Consider the following 19,479-nt stretch of genomic DNA (forward strand, 5'->3'; position numbering starts at 1 on the left):
ACATCTGGTAATAGAAGATGATTTGCAGAGGCAGAACAGCGAAACACAATAATCTTTATGCTACTATAAGAATTTTTTTTTTTTTTTTAATCTGAAGAATTAGCATGACTCCTTTGGTTATGTTCATTAAAAAAAAAAAAGGCGATGAACAAGTTAACTAATCTGGTCATGACATCAATCACTGTAACTCTTTTTTTTTTATACACTTTTTAGATGTTTTTAAGAACACAATTTGTGATGACAAACAAAAAACTAAACTGAATCATACAGTTGTTTCAAAAAATTGATTTACAATCTATTTTAAAATGCTTTTTTTGAAAGGGACCCAAATCTGGATATTTGATACTGGATGTTTCAGCGCATTGTCATGGATACTAACGGAGAGACAGTGAGGAGGATATTGACGGAGTGAATGATCCCAAGTAAACTGGGGAAAAGCAATCAACCATCTGTTAAGCCTTAGAATCCCAACATACCCTCAGTGAAAACCAACCAAACACTTGAAAAACAAGCTGGAAGCTTGTGAATGAAACCTACCTTTGTTTTTATGTCGCTGGACTAAAATGAAGGACAAATAGCAAGGATATATTTGCTTTCCTTGCTTTTATTTTAGCCAGCCATTGTTAGAATATCGATCAATTGTTGCATTCGAACTGAGGAGTCCATTCATTATCGTCCACTTAGAATTTCCTGAGATGCTACGGTGAGGCAATTTTTTACTTTTAATAGAAAAGGCAAGGTCGTCCCCTGGGCTCGACTGGACTGTGGAGTAGCGGTTAGCACTCTTTCCTCACAGGTTTTCTCTTTGGTTTGCATGTTCTCCCTGTGCACATATGGGTTTTTTTTTCTGGTAATCTGAAGAAAAAAAAACATGTTTGAAGTGCACCGAGTTTTTATATAATTTTCCATTACATATTTTTGTGCCACACTGACCTCGATTTTTTTACCTTCTTGTATTCTGTATTTATACATGTTGATCTATCCTGTTGTGGGTCCCCATGCCAAGGGTTGGTGTTTTCCATTACAACAACTTAGGTTATCTGCTGCAGTACGGCAGCGGCTGGTTATGGAAAAGCTTTTGGGTAGATGGTCTAATTATAAGTGCTGCACCTCTTGCAAGCCAATGGTTCTATATGCAGCCCCGGGCAACGTTCAGCTTCTAATCTCGGCACTGAGCCATCAATATACAAAATGGGAGCATGACCTTAACATATTACTACAGCTGTTCTCATCACATCAACATTAAACGGCGATTTGCGCTTTACAAGGCTCCCGTTGTTGATTTTAATAGCCTGATCGATGTCAAATTCACATCAAAACTCTGACCCACCTGTTTTCGGGTCCGGACTGAGCTCAGAACTAATAGTCATATTTTTTCCGAGGGGACAAAGCGGGGGAATTGAGAGTGACGAGAGGTGGGAGGCAACTGGCCGGATTTGTTAATTGAATGCCGGTTTGGATCACACAGATGACTGAGCCAGGCGTTATGATGGAGCAAGTTCATGTTCACCAATCCCCACGCATCCAGCGCGCTAACACATCCACAGAGCCGTTTACAAAACACACATCAAAGTTCATTTTTACGCCACATAAAAATGTAGAAAGAAACAGAATTCTTAGAATTGTTTTCTTGGTTTTAAATTTTTGCAATGCAAATAAAACGAGTTTAATTTATTGGACGGATGCTTGTATTGACTTGTACTTAATGTTTACCCTCTGGTCAGAAATCAATAAGGGTGGAATCGAAAAGACACATTGCACCAGGATGTTTAACATATTGACATTTTACTGAAAAGTATATGGTGGATCACTTTGGACCGGACAAGATATAAGAACAAGACTTTAAAGCTTTTTAGACAGAATAATAATGATTTTAAGAGGCCTTTAAAAGTCATATTCCACATGTGATAAAAGTGTTGTTTTGTTGTTTTTTTGCCTAAAGTGAAGCCAGTTGACTGTGGATAACATAGGAACCAGTTTTATTTGAAAAAGAATACAAAAGATATAGAGTACATAATATGTGGTTTTACGTACCAATTTTAGGCGAACATGAAGATTAACGTTTATATACAATTTAATCAATTGCGAGTTTCGTGTGTGGATCAAACTCCTTTTAAGCTCCTTTAAAAAAAAATAATGAAGTGCTTATATTTTTAGGTCTGTAACTTTCTGCAAGATGACAGACTAACAAGTAAACGTGCAATATACAGGTGCAGACCTTTTACATTAGTATTTATATGCAAAAACAAAACATCCACAAAGGTTAAAACAAATGTATACAACAATATAAAATGTTATATCTGATTTTTTTGGGGTTTTTATTTAAGTGAAGGAGTAGCAAATATCAAACTTTGCTGAGTTCATCCATCGTCATCTTTTCATTTGTTTCCTCCACACTCCTCTTTGACTGCACCTGAGCCTTGAAGATGACGTATCCACACAGTGTGAGCAGCGGTTTGTGGGGTTGAGCCTGACGCAAGTCACTGGAGGGTCTGGTCATCTCATTAACATTCTGAGAATTGTGGGAAAAAACATCTTACTTTTTTTTTTTTTTTTTTATATGTATTAGATCTTCCAACACACACATGCATGCTGCAATACTTACATGCATGTCTGACAGACTTACTCTAAACCCATCCATAGCTGCTAATTGCATAACTCCTGGTCCTGGAGGGCCACAGTCCTGCACGGTTTCAATGTGTCTCTGCTTAACCAGACCTGATTGCAATGAGTGGCCTGTCATCAGGCTTCCTGCAGCTTCATGATGATACAAAACATGCAGGACGACAACACTCCAGGACCAGGAATGCTCACCTCTGCCCTATTGCCTAACCTTAGACCTACAAGAATGATCAAGTAGAAGAGTTTACTTACCCTATGCAGAGCGACCAGAATGAATACTGGGATGCATATGAGTGGAAGGCTAATAAGTATGAAGCCCAGTACCTGGGCCCAATAGCCAGGTATGTAACCGTTCACCATGATGGGACTGGCTGGTCCAGCCAGGGAGTACTGAGCAATACACTAGAGAAGAAGGGAAAAAAGTCAAATAAGAAAAAACAAAAAACAATGTGTGTGTGTATATATATGTGAGTGTAAGGCTGCTGCACGGCGGGGTGGTGGTTCGTCTCACAGTTAGAAGGTCATGGGCCTTTCTGTTTGGAATTTGCAGGTTAGATGGATGGATGGATGTTTTTTTTTCAAGCTGTAATTTCAGCGACTTGCCGACGTATCTGTCTGTGCGGTTACATAGGATTTATACCAACTAATTCCTGTGCAGCGTTATGCAGGCAGTGAACAGGAGGGGCGTTTACAAGCTAAAGACAACGGCATGTTGCAGCAAAAACCAGTGTTTTAAAAGGTGTGACTGTGAACCCAAATCTGAAGAAAGCATGAGCTGGAACTCGGTAGTGAAGCGAGCTACATGTAATCCCGAGGAATAGCAGGCTCAAAAGAGAATTCTCTCTGGATTTCCAAACAATGTGCAGCACATTTCACTTCGATTTCATAAAATAATTTGCTATGATGAGGAAAAGTGCCCCAAGTGAATAAAAACACTTGTATATTTTCCATTTTTCCTACTGATCATATCGACATCGCAGAGCATTTGACAACACAAATTCACATTTCAAGTCCAGGCAGCACTCTCATATAGTATGTACTCATCCGTTATGAAACCATAACGAGCTGAAATTAAATATACTTCTCATATATCAGAAGCTAATGAATTCAAATGAATATATTTGCATTAAATCGGAGAGCGGCATGAAAGTGAAACGTAGGTGTCAGGTAAATAAATAAATTAGATAAGTGAGATGTGGCCCGAGTGTGAAAAACTCACCATGCAGATGAGCGGCGTCACAAACAACCAGCAGTACTTCATCACAGGGAATGGACGGTATCCGATCATGTCCTCAATGTTGTCTAAGAAACGGTCCGCACCTGCAAGCACCAAGGGAACAGCAGGCACCGATCAGTCAAACAAAAATCTGCATCTGCGTCTACTTTCATTTGTCTTTATTAGCACAAAATAAGAATTATACTACAGAATTTAAAGAAGATGAAAAATAACTGTGCAGGAGAAGAAAAAAGCCCCAGGGGCTTATATGAAATCCTCCTCAATGATAAACATTATCTGAATGAAAACTGAAAGAAAATAACAAAGGATAAAAGAACCACAAGCAGCATCACCTAAACTACACCATAGATCAACTTAGAATTGACAAAATTGCAAAAGACAAAAATTGTTGTCAGCTGCACCTGAGATAGGAAAAGTTGACTGATAAAATAGCAAAATGATTGATAAAAATAAGAAAGAGACTTAAAATGGATCATTGTGGCACGCCATATTTAATCTGTGATAAATATGTTTATATTTATATGTTAATAAGTGATAGTTTTATCCCTGTTGGTGGACATGAACTTGTGTTAATTAAAAACAACAACAGCCCTTAGAAAACACACAGGAAATTGGGTGTTGTAATGTAATGTGGGCAAATGAGAAGCAGAGGAGATGAAGAAAACTGGAGCTGAAGCCTTGGGCTGTTACAAAAAGGAGAGTCACTCAAAAAATTACACAACCTGCAGGAAAGACAAACGTCCACATTGAATTTTGCAAACTGCCACATTTATCTGGGAAAGCAGACGCAGCCCCACAAATGACCGCTTTGAAAGGACTTGCATGATTTTGTTCCAATGAAGGTGAGGAAGTAACTGAAAACTGAAAACAGCTCCAAAGAGCCAGAGAAGCAAAACAAATTCTCACTGTAGGGAAAAGAAACAGAGCCACGTCTCCATCTCTAACCTTTTACCGTGCAGGACCCCAAAGATGCCATACTTAAGAAATTGGAAGTGTACTTCACACAGAAATTGATCAAATATGCAGTGAAGAGGATTTTTGGGATCATCTCTAAGGACCATGCAATATATATGCAAGTGATACTCCATTACTAGAAATAGCCTGCATCTGTACAGTAAAGATGCTCAGAGAGTTGCAAGCTTAGTGAAAGAGAAGTCTGTGAGAACGGAGGAATTCTCCACCCACACGATCTCATTTATCCAGTAATGCTCTTGATAATGAAGGTGTAGGAAGTGATGAAAGCTCTGAAGATTCATTTAATACGGTGGCAGAAGAAAGTGAGCTGGGGGTGAGGGGGGTAGAAACAGAAAATTGAGCATGTAAACAATATTTGGAAAATGCACTTGAAGCCCCGTCTTTCTTTTTTTATTATTGCTATTTCCTATTTCTGGCAGCAGGTGGAGTCCCAATCCTCATGACCAAGCACATGCTCTGACCTTCACTGACCTTCATCCTCAAACGGAATACAGTACATCATCTTATTTCTTGCAAATGACGCTGATAGTCATATTCCAATAGTAGGAAATAGTAGGAAAACCTAAATGCCAAGTGTGTTGAAAACAACATCTTCAAAACAGATGTGTGATTTCAAACCTTTTTGGGTTCTCCCAGATTGCCTGCAACATAGGCTGCAGACATTCCCTCTGATCTCTCAGTTGCCAAAACATTACAGCGATTTCAAATGCTCGCAGACACACAAACTCTCACCAACAGGACAAAACCAGGAGCCTTAAAAAAAACCCAAATCATAGCAATGAGCAGATTCCCAGGTCTGTTTGAGATTTTTTGGAAAAATGTTGTATTGATTACTTCTCCTCACAACCTGAGAGAAGACAGTCTCAGGCTTTAGTGATCTCTGCTACCAACCCAGAAAAACATGTTTTTAAGAAAGCTGGGTGAGACAATTACTACCACCACCCACATAGCGGAATGATTAAAAAAACAAAAACAAAAATTCTTTTCCAGCATGCCTTCTTCCTATTAACATTCAACAAGATAAAGTCAAGGAAAAAAAGATATACGTACAACTTAAATCATCATTACATCCGAATGTAATGCAAAAGTAGTGTTATATAATAAGTAGTAAACCAGGTTGTGTAACAGTTGAAGGGTGTAAATAAAGACTCGCCAAGCCTTTCAACTGTATCCCTCTTATGATTGTTTTTTGTTTGTTATCTTGACAGCCCTTAAAAATAATATATCAGAATGAAAAAACACTTGACGAACGGCACCTATTAAAATGTAAAGTGTAGGAGTGAGGTTAGAGTCCAAAGTACTCAATAGTTTTGGAGAACATTTATTGAATGTGTTTAATCCAGGCTGTTGGCGAATTGCCTTTAATCACTGAAGATAGATTCTATCCCCTCCTGCGATAAAAAGGATTCAACAGAGGGAGTGAAACTAACCACAGCCAAATCATATTTAGTTTATATTTCATGTAGATAACTACCATCGTGCTCATTTTGAGCTAATTTAGTGAATTTAACGAAACCTGAGAAGCTGCATCACTTGTCGAAGTGGCAACAAAGTGAATAAATAGATGAAATACTGCATCAAAACCTTAAAGGGAGTCAGTGACTTACCGTACACCCAGCCAATCACAACGGTCTCAAAACAAGCGATGATGAGGAGAACGATTCCACTGACGCCATAATTGTCAACCAGAGAGAAGAGGACTAACCCACCCTGAATATAAAACGGGAAAACATGGAACAAAAGCAGAAACACAGCAATCAGAACAGCTGAGAAACTGTTGTTTTGTTTGTAATGCAGTCATCTAATTCCTGCAGTTTCTGTCACTCACAGTTTTGCAGGACATTGAAATTGCATTCATAAAGGAAACACTGACTACAGAGAATATGTAGAATGTTATGAGAATAGAGTTTTTAAAGGTTGACTTTGCCATGAATAGTGCATAATGAACTTATTTGAACAATGAGTGCTGATGCAGCTTGCCTCAGAAACGAATGGCAGCCCAAGCAGGAAGCAAATAACAGCAATGACCAGGACCAGAATCTCTCTCGCCCGGGGCCTCCTCAGCTGGTGGGGGAACCGGTCTGTGATGGCGGTGGCCAGGCTTTCCACGCACACAAACTGTGACAACATTAATAAACATTAGCTTATTCAGAATTTTGATGTGGTGCATCTCCTGCATTTTCCATACAAACCTGAGTGTCCAGGCCCAGTAAAAGCAGCATGAAGAAGAAGAGCACAGACCAGAACGACGAACCAGGAAGCAATGACAGAGCCTTAGGGTAGGCCATAAAGGCTAAACCGGGACCTGTGGCAAAGGATTGTGTTTTCAACACCACAGTCAACAAGGATTCAAAGCGGATATTTCTTCTAGGTTGTATCCAGAATCCAGCATCTCAAGTGGAAAACAGACACACGAAGAGTTAAACTTAAATGTGTTATAAATCTGACCCAGATTCATTCCAAAGACTCTGAGTCATCTCAACCCCGAACTCTGAAAGCAAAGCTTCAAAAAACACTGAGGACTTTAAACTTTGTTCTAAAAACTTTAAACTTTGTTCTAAACGATGTATCTTTGTGTTTTCCCACAAAGATACATCATTTAGTGTGTCTGAAGCAGGGATTGCGATCAACAGACACATTTAAAGTGTGAATGACAAGAAAAGCCGATATCAATAAAAATAAGAAACGATTCTAGACTTTAGAAGACCAGAATTGTTATTCATGTCTTTGTAATACTATTGTTTACAGTCACTGTACAAGTACAAGCCTTCAGCCAATTCTAAACATAAGATGCCATCTTGTGGACAAAGGGAGTTTTGAGGCCTTGATGCATAAAACAATTGTTAATAGATTGTTAAGATAAGATTGTTGATAAGTTGTTCCTGCAATCATTCATTCACTCATTTTCTATTTTGCTTTATCTAACTCAGGGTCATGAGGGGCTGCAGCTGATGCTCACAGTGACCAGTCTCAAATCCCAAAGGACAAAGTGTAAAACATAAAGCTGTCATATCAAGGGAAAAAAATTGTGCTATTGACCCACCAGAGCTCATAATTTCTTCTATAGGGATAGTAAGACGATACGCCGTGAACCCCATCACTGAGAAGACAACAAAGCCTGCAAATATACTGGTGGCACTGTTCAGGCAACACAGTGCTAAGCAGTCCCTGCAACACAACAAGGAGAGAAAGTGTTGCAGAGGACACAAATGCAAAAAAAATAAAAAATTACTTTTTGAATAGGAAGGCACCGACCTGTAGCAGTTGTTGTTGTATTTGTTGTAGCTCCCCAAAGCCGTCAGGACCCCCTGACACACGGCGTAGGAGAAGAAGACCTGAGTCCCTGCATCGCACCACACCTGAGGGGAAAGAAAAAAGGTTACACCTTTAATCATCAATGGTCTAGAACAGCTGTTCTCAATAACATCTTTTGTGGGGAAAAAAACCCAAAACATCAGGAGGTCTTACGAGTTGAGACAAAGCATGCAGATGCAACGTCTCTTTGTGTGTTGACACAACGCGATCGTAGTTTTTGGACTTCCTCGTTTTCGTTCACATCTGGAGTTGTTGGGAGGTTTGTTTGCAGGCTTGCTCGTTTACAAGCGCCTCGTCCTCGCGCCATCTGGTTAACATTACTCGCCCCACAACTCAGTCTAAGCCTCTCAAGTTGAAGGCTTGGCACAGCTCCAAGGCAATATACAGTCCCCCCCCCCAACCCCCCTTTACTCTGGCCCCACGGCGGGCTCCACATATTCCCAGCACCCGGGTCAGAGATGGAAGCTTGAGCTTTTTGGCAAGAATCTTCACATGTTAGCCCAGACAAAGAGGCAACTGTTGTGTCTCTGAAGGCATGCGTTTATTTTGAAGTCGCCTCGCGGTCACTCCGCACAGACATGATCACACGCACACTGACACACGGTCACAAAAGGAGGCGCATTCACTCAATGAAACATACTCCAGATGCAATCCAGCACTCAATTGCGATTTCCTGTGCAGCTGAAGCAAAAACAGACTCTCGCATTGCTGAGGCAAGATTCACAAACCACATTTTTTTTCCCGCAGATCTGAGAGCATCTGGCATTGCATAATTCTTTCCTATCAGCCGTGTGCGCTTTCAAGTGCCTTCAGTAACAATCGCGCAGAATTTTTTCCCTTGCATTACAAGACTCCCGAGATAGAAGAGCGCTTATACGAGTCAGACCGATGTGAGGAGATAAGATCATTAAGTCGGGTTGCAGGGTCCATCAGAATGAGATTGCAACGCCAGAGTCGTGTCAAAACAAACCAGCAGGGATTAAACAGAAAAGCAAATATGAGGAGGCTCCAAAGCAGACGTATTAATCTATGCAAACAGATACATACAGATGTGTACATGAGAAGAGGAAGCAGCCCCGTACACTCGTACCCCAACACAAACACCCTCCAGTTAACCCTCCGGTGATAACCGTTGACGTGTGACGTTTGCATCCTGCTGTGAAGGAAGAGGGCGAAGCGGCGGGAGGTGGAAGATGAAGGAACACTTTCATGGTGAAGTAAAGAAAACAATATTTTCAGTTTCTAATGATAAAAACAACCGACGAACAAGAATGTAACAGCAGAAGCTGTTAACACGACACACGATACGGAAGTCAAAAAAGGCCACATAAGATAAATATACCCTGCAATTGTGTTTGACGTCCTCTGTGTGATGATGGTGTTTCATGCTCAAGGGGGAGGATTACTTTATCAAACTGAGTGGGATTTTGGTTTGCTTCTCTTGTGAAGACTCTGGCTTGAGACCGGAAACAAGAGTCAAGGGGAACAAAAAAAAGAAGGGGGGGGGGGGAACGATAACAGGGTGAGCGTTCATCCTGTTAGTGCAGAAAAAGAATTGAACAGAGAGGGGGTTGTATTGACAAATACAGAGGCGTGTACTCGGCCTGCATGTGGTTCAAAACTACAAAAAAAGACAAATAATTCACTCACTCCTGGTTCAGCAAGCTTGCTCAAGTCAGGTTGGAGGTAATATCTCAGGCCTTCCGCAGCTCCCGGGAGCGTCACTCCACGGATGAAGAGGATGAAGAGCATCAGGTAAGGGAAAGTCGCAGTGAAGTACACCACCTATGAACACATTAACTGCATCATGATACAGTGATTTCAAATGGCACACCCAGTGTACGAACACAGACCGGATCTTCGCCACTGCTTGCTGGGGAAAAAAAAAAAACACAAACCAAAATAGTTCTTCAGCCACTAAATGTTCCAATATGCAAATCAGCAGCTGTTTTACTGTGTTTACTGCTGTTTTTGTTCACAGGTAGGTAACATGCAGATGTGTTGGCATCTTGTTGACTGAAAAATAGTCAATAGCAAAACAAAGCAACCAAGTGAAAACAACAAACTCTACAAGCAGTTCAAAATGAGAGGTGCAAGAGCATCGAGCAAACTGAAATCCCCAGAAAAAACAAGTTCAATTTAAGATAAAACTATGTTTTGGGGGGAAATTTTTCAGGGTTGAATTGATGCCAATTTAGGATTTGAGGGAAGCAAGTTATGTGTGTGTAAAAAATAATGTAGAATGCTGTTTAAAGCACACAAACAGCACATTTCTATAGTATGCAAGAAACATTTGGAGAATTTAGGAATAATGAGCAATTTAAAGATTTGCATTAAATATGAGAAATCATATGTGAATTTCTAAGATACCTGTGTCTCTGACTTGTCTCCAATAGAAGAAATTACGTTAGCAGTCATCTTTATCAGTCATCAGTTCAGGGAAATTGGTGAGCACAGCTGACCTGCTACACTACGGCATGATGCCCTGCTGAGGTAGAACTCACCTTTCCGGTGGTTTTGATCCCCTTCCAGATGCAGAAGTAACATACAACCCAGGCAGCCAGGAGACACAGAGCCAGATCCCAGTGTATTTTAACCAAAGACATTTCATTCGTCATTCTCATCACACGAAAACTGTTGTGAGGACGCATAAGAGAAGACATTCATTCAGACATCTTCTGCAAATACAATAAAAGGGATTGATAGAACAGTAGGTGGGACATGAAACAATACATTATTAAAAGTTTCCTGTGGAAATCACAAGAAAGAAGTCAAATATACTGCTTCTATGCAGCTGCCAACTTGAGTTGTGAGTAGCAGCCATAAATATAGACAATATTGCAGCTCAGCGGGCTTTAGGTCACTTTTTATATTCAGCATGAACACCATGTTCACTCAGAGTGAGAATGACCTCTGGGAAGCTGAAAATCATTAAGAGCTGTTGACGAAGAATGTCCCCGAAGACAACTTCAAGAAGACAACGACTCTTTTGAAGTGCCATCATATTTCAAGACAAAGAATGTGCGAGTGTGTCGTTTTCCTCACTCCCAGAACTCCCTCTCCGACGAACTCAAATATGGCATCGATCCATCGCTGAAAATACAAAAGGAATATGTAAAGGTATTGAAACCAACCAATATTTGCTAATATGGTTAAGTGTTATTATCAATAAAGTATTGCTATGATTTGAATGGATTGTGAATAATGTTATCAATTTGAGTGTGTGCAGTCAACATGCTGTCTGTGAACTATTTGTTTATTATATATATCATTCTAATAACTCTGCATTTGATAGTCCATTTTTCCAATGGTACTTTGTTGAGCCCAGATGCAATTTTTTTTATATGGCTTACATAGTGCTATAATAACCTTTGAACTTAAACTTTCCATTTTTTTTCTTCTTTTTTGTGATGCAGAGTATACATGATGAAAATGGCTGTATTTTCATGAAGCGAAAATATTTCTATGGAAAATAACTACAATCTTAATATAAACCCAATTTTAGTTCACACTTCTGGTGTATACAAACAGAACATTTTTTTTTTTTTATTTTACCAGCAAATAACCTATGAGGCTCTAAAATGGAGTGTCGTATAGATTTTTATTCAGAGGCCACATGCAGCTCAATATCATCTTTCACCCAATACTGCCATAATAACATTTGAATCGTAAATTTTTTTTCTTTTTGTCGTTATACATGTGGAAAACATTTAATGTTCACAAAATCAGATAGTGACTCAACATAATGACAACATGAAGCCAATCTAAATGAAACCTGGTACAAAATACAGTGAAATGTAAAAAAGAAAAAGAAAAAAAAAGAAATTTGTACTACGTCTGTCTGTTGCATTATGCTTATGTTTGACACCCCTGACCTCTATTCCCAAGACAGCAACTGACACCTTTGGTTTCAATCATAGTAACAAATGTAAGTACATGAGGTAAAAAGTATGGAAATAATTCTATAATGGAATAACTGAGATTGATGGCGACGTCTCCCCGAGCATTCAGTACGTGTACACAATGGCAAAAGCAATGTAACTCACGTGTAAGTGACATTTTCTAAATAGTCGGTTGAGGTGAAGTTGTTCAGGAAGGACCAGTTGGACCCCGGCTGAAACAAGTGGGGGTTTGCATCCATGCTCGTCTGATCGTAGCACATGTCTAAAGGATTGGGGATGGAAATGCAACAGTGAGATTAATGCTGCACACTTCAAAATGTGAAGAAACAAAAAAAAAAAATATCTCGGGGAACTTGCTTGCAAAATCTGAAATCCGCACACAAGTAATGAAATACAGATGTGTTTAATCAGGCAGTGTTTTTCACTTGCGAGGAGGAGCTTACCAGTGTTCCACCAGTTGGTACATGTGGACCAGGGCACCGGACTTTTGAAGGAGTTGTACAGGTAAAAGATGGCCCAGGCCAAGACAACAATGTAGTAAATGTTCAAATACGTGACAATCACTTGGGACGCAATCCCCAGCCCTGCAAGAAAAGTATTTTTTTTCACATGGTCAGTGGGCGTCTCTGGCTGCTGACTCGTTCCTGTGTTCGCCAATACTAACATATTAAATGGTACAGATCTGGTTCCCAGAGTGGAGCAATAGAAGGCTCGAGTCGACTCACATCTATTTCACTTTGACGTCAACTATCATTGAAGTGTTTATTCCCATAAAAATGCGATTCATAATAGCTTCATCATTTGCACAGCTCTGTTATTGGTTTAAAACAAGCACGGCGGTGGACAAAGAAAACCGCTAGTGTGCTCTGATCACTTGTACTGTGGAAGCAGTTCTTCCTCCAGAGATAATGCAATATTCAATTTACCGATCTAATTTAACTTTGCACTCTGTTCATTTCCTCTGTGTGTGAACTGTAAACATGTGCCGCAGTTCATTTGCAGGGTGACAAATATGTGCTTTTTCCCCGTGATCCAGATGGTTCTTACATAATTCCACAGAAATCTGAGTGAGTTGTTGTTGTTGTTTTTTTTACCCTCAAACATCGGGCATATCTTCCTCCAGGCGGTCACCCCTCCCTCGCTGGTGTACTGCCCCAAGGCCGTCTCAAGGAAGAACACAGGGATGCCACAGAATATGAGGAATATAACGTAGGCGACGAGGAAAACACCTAAAAATATATACAATTATAAGCACATAAGTTGCTCCTGAGGACTGATAATAAAATCAAGAAAAAATAAGGATGATGCTTACACAGTTATAAACCATATCATAGATCCATTTTCAGGCCATATTTCTCTGAATTTATGATGGAATAAGAAAGTTTGCGTATGTTGAAAGTAAATACAACCTTTCATACAGTAAATTACATCAAACAGCATTAAGCCAGTTGCCAAGTTATAGTTGATTATAATATGCTGCATTTTTTTTCTTTTTCACCTTATGTCCTTGTGTTGATTACTCTAAATCAGGGTCTCTCTAAATATGAATGTTAAACTTTTTCTTTGTTGTGTCATCAAGTAGACATTTTGACAAAAGTCTCAACATAGAGATTCAGTGGTATCTCAGCAGTACTTCTGGATTGACTTCAAAACAATAGTTCAGGAAAATACATATGCATGCATATACACATTACATACAAACCTAAAAATGCAGATAACAATGCATGCATTGCCATTCCAATATGCATGCATTTAGCAACAGATGAGTTCCTCCTTTCTCAGGCCCCCTCACCTCCTCCATTCCTGTAGCATAGATACGGGAAACGCCAGATATTTCCAAGGCCAATGATTTCCCCAGCCACGGACAGGATGAATTCCATATTGTTGGCCCATTTCTCCCTCGGTTGAGCCTCAGGAGTGGATATATATGGAGCGGAGGCTGCAGCGGGGACCCTGTCGGCTGTTTCTTCAGTCATGGTCTCTCACTCCTCCACTATTTTGCGTGGAGAGAAAAAAAGAAAAAAAGAAAAGCAACATTCAAACTGAATTCCCTGAGACTCTGTGCGCACTGGACAAAAAGTTTAACATAAAAATCCGTTATGCTTATTGTGCATCATTGTATTTCGACAAAATGAAACTATGAATGTGTGCAGAGGATTATTTGTTTCTTAGTTCTGAAGAAGATTTGGAGGAATGTGACTCACCAGTCTGTCTTCAGTGTAAGTGTAAGTGTGCGTCTGTGTGTGCGCGCGCTGGCTGCAGAGACTGCGGTGGGTTTGGACGGAAGTAAAGTCTTACTATAAGCAAGGGGAGTGTCCTCAAGGATAACACACACACACACACACACACACACACACACACACACACACACACACACACACACACACACACACACACACACACACACACACACACACACACAAAACGTACTGTATACTGTTTTTATACCCGATTTAAGCCGTTTCTGTTGTCTTTCTGTAAGATGAGTTCTGTTTTGATTTCAGTGTATGACATATAATTCACATGCATGAAAAGTTACAAAAATATCATATATGTCTCATTCATATTTGTAACATGTAAATAAGTGAGGTACTTTATCCTTCACCATTTTGAGAAGAAAAATATAAAGGAGTTGTAACTGTAATTGCAATTGTTTTGTTATTTCGTCAAAATAAAATATCTGAATTAAAAAATAATAATAATAATAATAATAATAATGAAAATCACATATACATGCTTTATGTACCTGCTAGGACAAACTCGTTTTTTTTTATGTACCTGCCGGGACAAACTCCGGGTTGGAGCCTCGCGTGCAGGGGGCGTTGCATCACTTTGACGCAGTGACGTATTAGTGGTGACGAACCAGGAAACAAAAGTAAACAACGCACGGGACGAAGAAAATGGATTTTAGCGTTAATCATCCAAACTCAAGCCGACCCTGTGACTTTTTCGGAGCTTTACCAGTCACGGATGAAGATTTTGTATCCCGATAAGGCGACAGAGGCAGTTAGAGAGCGGCCGAAACCCGGTAAGACCGAGAGGTCTGAGAGGAGTCGGGTGCGGCAGCTGTTAGTGATAGTTAGCCCGAGCTGTCTTACTTCATTTTTATTTGTATTTATTGAGTTACTTATTCACACAAATGCCCTTTAAGAACACCCGTTAAAACGTCTCACTGACGTTCACGGGTGGCGTGAAAGTGAAAAGCCTCAGACGTGTCTTTTTTTTTTTCTCTCGTACTGGTTCCAGATTTAGCGATGTTAGCCATCAGGTCGTCAGAGGAGGAGTCGGTTGAGATCGAGGCGATGGACACTTCAGAGCCCAACTGGTGCTGGTTCTACCTGGCCGAGTGCGGAGTCTGGCACATGTTCGAGGTAGTTCACCGCTTGACGCACAAACGCCACACTTTATGCTGATTGCTCCAGTTTTGTGGAGTTTGTGGATCAAAACATTCTGCAGGTGAAGTTGCAGACAAGACACTTAAGAAGTGTTTATGTGTCACTCCATGGGAAACTTCTGAATGGGAATCAAAGTTAAAACCTGGGAGTTCATGCATGGGTTGCATGATGTTTTCTCACCTGTGACCTTTGTAAAGGAAGGGAAATGCTAGAGTAAGTGCAAAACTGATTAGAATTAACCAAATTTCAGAATTTATAGGGGAAGTTATTGTGTTTAAAAAAAACACTTTTTCAGTGTCACAGTGCATCTGATCAAACATTTTTTTCCCGTATTTTAATGCTATAGCTATTCATTGATTTATTCCTGAACATGTAAATAAAAAAAAAACATGACAATAAACAAAAATGAGACCTTCATCCAGAATTGACATGACTCACTGTCCAATTTCACAATGTGTCCATGATATCTTCAAAAAGCTTGTCAAATCAAAGATGCAAAGCACAGCAATGTGTTTGCTATTGTTCTTTAATGTGTCATGTATTTTGTTTTATATTTTAAAATGTATATTTTTAGTTGATGATGTGGAGGGGAAAATAAGACATTCTCATTTGCTAGTTTACTCAGTTCATGTGTAAATCTTTTCAATTCACCTTTATTTAACAAATGAATAATTAAAATCCAAAAGTAACATGGATAACAACCAATGGAAGAAAATAAAGTAATCCTTTTTGCTTCAAGAATTGATTGTTGCCTTAATTTATTACTTTAAAGCCCGGTCTGATAAATGTTTAAAAAAATGTTGGAAGCAAATCTCAAGCACTAAAATATCTACTTCACATGTTTCTCAAATAATGTTTTTTGTTGTTTTTTTACTTTTGAAGTACAAAATCCTCATGATGGCAAAACTGTGTGTGGCTGTTAATGCATTTGTTCTTTCACCATCAGTCTGTTAACTATGAAATCACTACTTTACTTTTTTCTTTGACAGATCGATCCCAGTGCAGCCTGCTCTGTGACCAGCGCTCAGATTGAGCAGTGCTACAGCAGGAACCAGCGGGGCGTGATGGAATTTTACACAGCCAAGTACACATACAGGCTCGACTTCTCAGGTACGATAATTAACTCTATATTTATGTGAAAGATTTTCTTCAAAAGGTTTCTCAAGGGTCTTCATGTCATGTCCATGTCAACCCAGTTATGCGACAGATAAATGTAACCACGGGGAAGCAGCGGCCAATCAAGCGCTCCCTCCACTCTGCAACTGGCTTCAGGTAAATGTTTGTTTTTGTTTTATAAAGCAGCAGAAAACAAATCTTTCTCTTTTGTCATTTTGTTCAGTTGTATGTGCAGAAAGTCGAACCCACAGTCATGCAGTAAACGACCCACTGACCACTGCTCTGTCTCCTTCAGGTTTATTTGTGATAATCTTGCTTTGCCTGTCCCTTGTCACTGGGAGCGGATCAATACAGATGAGCCATATCAGGTGTGTATAACTCAGCTTACGACAGGAACGTACATGCATTTCTGGAGTTTTTTGATGGAAATATTTTCTTTTAAGCTGTCCCCGTCAGTTCGTCACTTTCTCCCAAAGCACTGAAAAATTAGTCTTTGTTACTCTTATGTAGCCTTGAGGTAAGACTCATTCAGTAGAGGTCGGTAATTTTAGGATTTTATTAGTTGCAATGACAAAGGGAATTGAAAATTAAAGAGGCAGGAGAATTATGAGTATGACCTCACCAACTCTGCTTATTAATTGATTGATTGAAAATTGTGGTTTGATGTCTAAGTTGACCTGAATCTAAAAGTAAGCTGATTCATGATTAATATGAGAAATAAGACGAAACACAACCTTTACTTTGGAGGTAAATGTTGCGTGAATGAATTGCATAACAAACACATTCTCAAGTCTGATGGAGGTTGTTTACTGTTGCTCACCATTACTTTTCGTTCTATTTTTTCTTTTCTTTTCCTCCTGCTGTTGCAGCTCATCCAGCTCGTCAGAGACACGTATGAGTTTAAAGAAGTGGCCCGCCTCTACGAACGGACAATGGATCATCCAATCAAATCCATCCAGAGAATTCAGAATCTGGATTTGTGGGAATTCTTCTGCAGGTAAACAAATACCTTTAAAAACAAAGAGTTTGATGTGACTGATCTGGCGACAGTTTTATTTTACAAATTTGATTGCATCGTATTTTGCGTCATAGAAACCCAGCTGCAGTTTATCACACTATTATTCTTGTTTGTATAACTTCTTCATTAAATCACCAAAATATAGCGAGCTGCAATTATTTGCTGTTGAGAGGGGAGTGGTGAAACAACACTGTGGAGGCTCAGGGGGACAAAACATAACAGCAGAAGAAAGCTACAAGGTTAAAGTCCATATTTATTGAAGGCATTTTATTGATTAAAAAAACAAACAACAACACAACATTGTAATGAGGAAAAAGTCCACCAATCATTTTCTCCTGCACATCTCTTCCTGCTTCAGCTTCTTGGCTCCGCCTCCTGCTTCTCACTGGCCTATCAGTTCAGAGCACAGAGGTCACAGAGGTCAAGTTAAGCTTCATTCGGGCATCAATACAAAACTCAGCATTTTTAGGTCATTTAAACAAAGAAATTTCAACAAAATATTCAATGTTGAGATGCAATCATAAGGAGAAATATCCACCAGTCCCTTTTGATATCTATATAAAGACAATCATGCACAAATAATACATTCAGTTTTGTTGTATTAACTTTGTTGCAGCTTTGAAACATGGTGATATACGATCAGTGGTAATTAGTGCTGATGGTTGTGTTGCCTTTTATATGATTTTCCTCAAAGGAAAAAAACACAGTTGCGAAAAGTCAAGCGCACTTTGGATATTGAGGAGCGGATGCTGTTTCACGGCACCGGGCACAGCAATATACAAGCTATATGTACGTTTAACTTTGACTGGCGGCTGACGGGAAGCCACGGCGACATCTATGGCAAAGGTAGACCCTTTTGTGTTTTTCCCGGAAGAACCCGCTGAAGCTCCTCTTCTCCGATTTCAACATTTGCTTTTGTTTTATCTTTTTGCTTTTGTTTTTGTTTTCGTTTACCTTTCTGCAGGGAGCTACTTTGCTCGGGACGCCAAATACTCCAGCAAATTCTGTCACACCACAGGGAAACACAACAACACGCTGCAGAGACACGGACTCGCGCCGCCAATATTTGCAAGCGAGCCACATTATAAGACCATGTTCCTCGCCAGAGTGCTCGTCGGAGAATACACCGTCGGCCATCCGATGTACAGCAGGCCGCCCTCCAAGGACGCCAGCTTCACCAACTTTTATGACAGTTGTGTCGACGACATGGCCAATCCGAAGATCTATGTCATCTTCGACAGCAATCAGATTTACCCCGAGTATCTGATCGAATTCTACTGATGCCACAATTCCCCCCCCCCCCCCCCCCCCAGAAGAGACTGGATCTTCGACGCGGAAACATTCAATGCATTACCACATGAAGATTTGAAGCAGAACTTCAGCCTAAAACCAGAGCGTGGATCATCTCAAGTGCCTTTGGAGAAACCCGAGAAGCAAGAAAATGAAGACCTTGTGTGACGATGCGAAAACTCACAATATTCCAAAGTATAGATGTCAAAGTTCCTGTCACATTTTTTTCAAAATCGGAACAATTGTCAAACAGTGTTTTTGGAAAAACAAATTTAAAAAAAGCTATTACAGTACATTAATATATATCCAAAAGCATCATCAGTATTGTAGATATTCCTGCACATTTACATGGTTGACTGGCAACTGGACAAATATATTGACGAACATTGTGAGTTTCTGCCGTACACAGTTTGTACTCTGTACAGTTTATTATTCAGACTTGACCTTGAGAGTTTCTGACACACTGAAGGTTTAAAAATACTGACTGTGGATCGGTCTTTGTGTCGATTTTTGCATCCCAATCCAAAAGAAAAGAAAATTCAAAACCTGTGCTTGCTCGTTCAATATGTGTCAACTGTTTAAAAATAAGCGTGGCACTTGCAGCTTGTA

General features: G+C 39.8%; 2 protein-coding genes across 2 annotated transcripts; one reads left to right on the forward strand and one right to left on the reverse strand.

The window, feature by feature from the left end:
- Nucleotides 1-1,768: 1,768 nt before the first annotated feature.
- LOC308146551 (sodium- and chloride-dependent GABA transporter 2-like) lies at nucleotides 1,769-14,311 on the reverse strand. Its single transcript, XM_080518434.1, has 16 exons — nucleotides 14,256-14,311; nucleotides 13,844-14,044; nucleotides 13,146-13,280; nucleotides 12,495-12,635; nucleotides 12,196-12,313; nucleotides 11,195-11,242; nucleotides 10,654-10,783; nucleotides 9,800-9,934; nucleotides 8,090-8,193; nucleotides 7,878-8,002; nucleotides 7,027-7,139; nucleotides 6,815-6,952; nucleotides 6,442-6,544; nucleotides 3,842-3,942; nucleotides 2,875-3,024; nucleotides 1,769-2,512 (listed from the first exon to the last, which is right to left on the reverse strand). Exons 2-16 carry the CDS (start codon nucleotides 14,025-14,027, stop codon nucleotides 2,345-2,347), a joined length of 1,893 nt encoding a protein of 630 aa, XP_080374560.1. The 5' UTR covers nucleotides 14,028-14,044; nucleotides 14,256-14,311; the 3' UTR covers nucleotides 1,769-2,344.
- Nucleotides 14,312-14,921: 610 nt separating this feature from the next.
- On the forward strand, nucleotides 14,922-18,861 carry LOC308146450 (protein mono-ADP-ribosyltransferase PARP11-like; the record flags this gene model as incomplete). The annotated part of the gene is made up of 8 exons (XM_080518263.1): nucleotides 14,922-15,079; nucleotides 15,298-15,422; nucleotides 16,436-16,556; nucleotides 16,643-16,718; nucleotides 16,858-16,930; nucleotides 17,432-17,559; nucleotides 18,275-18,426; nucleotides 18,545-18,861. The coding sequence occupies exons 1-8, from the start codon at nucleotides 15,022-15,024 to the stop codon at nucleotides 18,859-18,861; spliced, it is 1,050 nt and encodes a 349-aa protein (XP_080374389.1). The 5' UTR covers nucleotides 14,922-15,021.
- Nucleotides 18,862-19,479: the final 618 nt, after the last annotated feature.

Source organism: Blennius ocellaris, assembly GCF_963422515.1.
Source record: "Blennius ocellaris genome assembly, chromosome: 22".
NCBI classification, from domain to species: Eukaryota; Metazoa; Chordata; class Actinopteri; order Blenniiformes; family Blenniidae; genus Blennius; species Blennius ocellaris.

What these genes read in the sequence shown, in the direction of transcription:
- LOC308146551 (XM_080518434.1), bottom strand. Translation starts at nt 14,027, where the DNA reads ATGACTGAAGAAACAGCCGACAGGGTCCCCGCTGCAGCCTCCGCTCCA. An exon ending in ATGCTACAGGAATGGAGGAG is followed by an intron (nt 13,281 to 13,843) that starts GTGAGGGGGCCT and finishes ATATATTTTTAG; the next exon opens with GTGTTTTCCTCGTCGCCTAC. An exon ending in GGCTGCCATTCGTTTCTGAG is followed by an intron (nt 6,545 to 6,814) that starts GCAAGCTGCATC and finishes TTTTATATTCAG; the next exon opens with GGTGGGTTAGTCCTCTTCTC.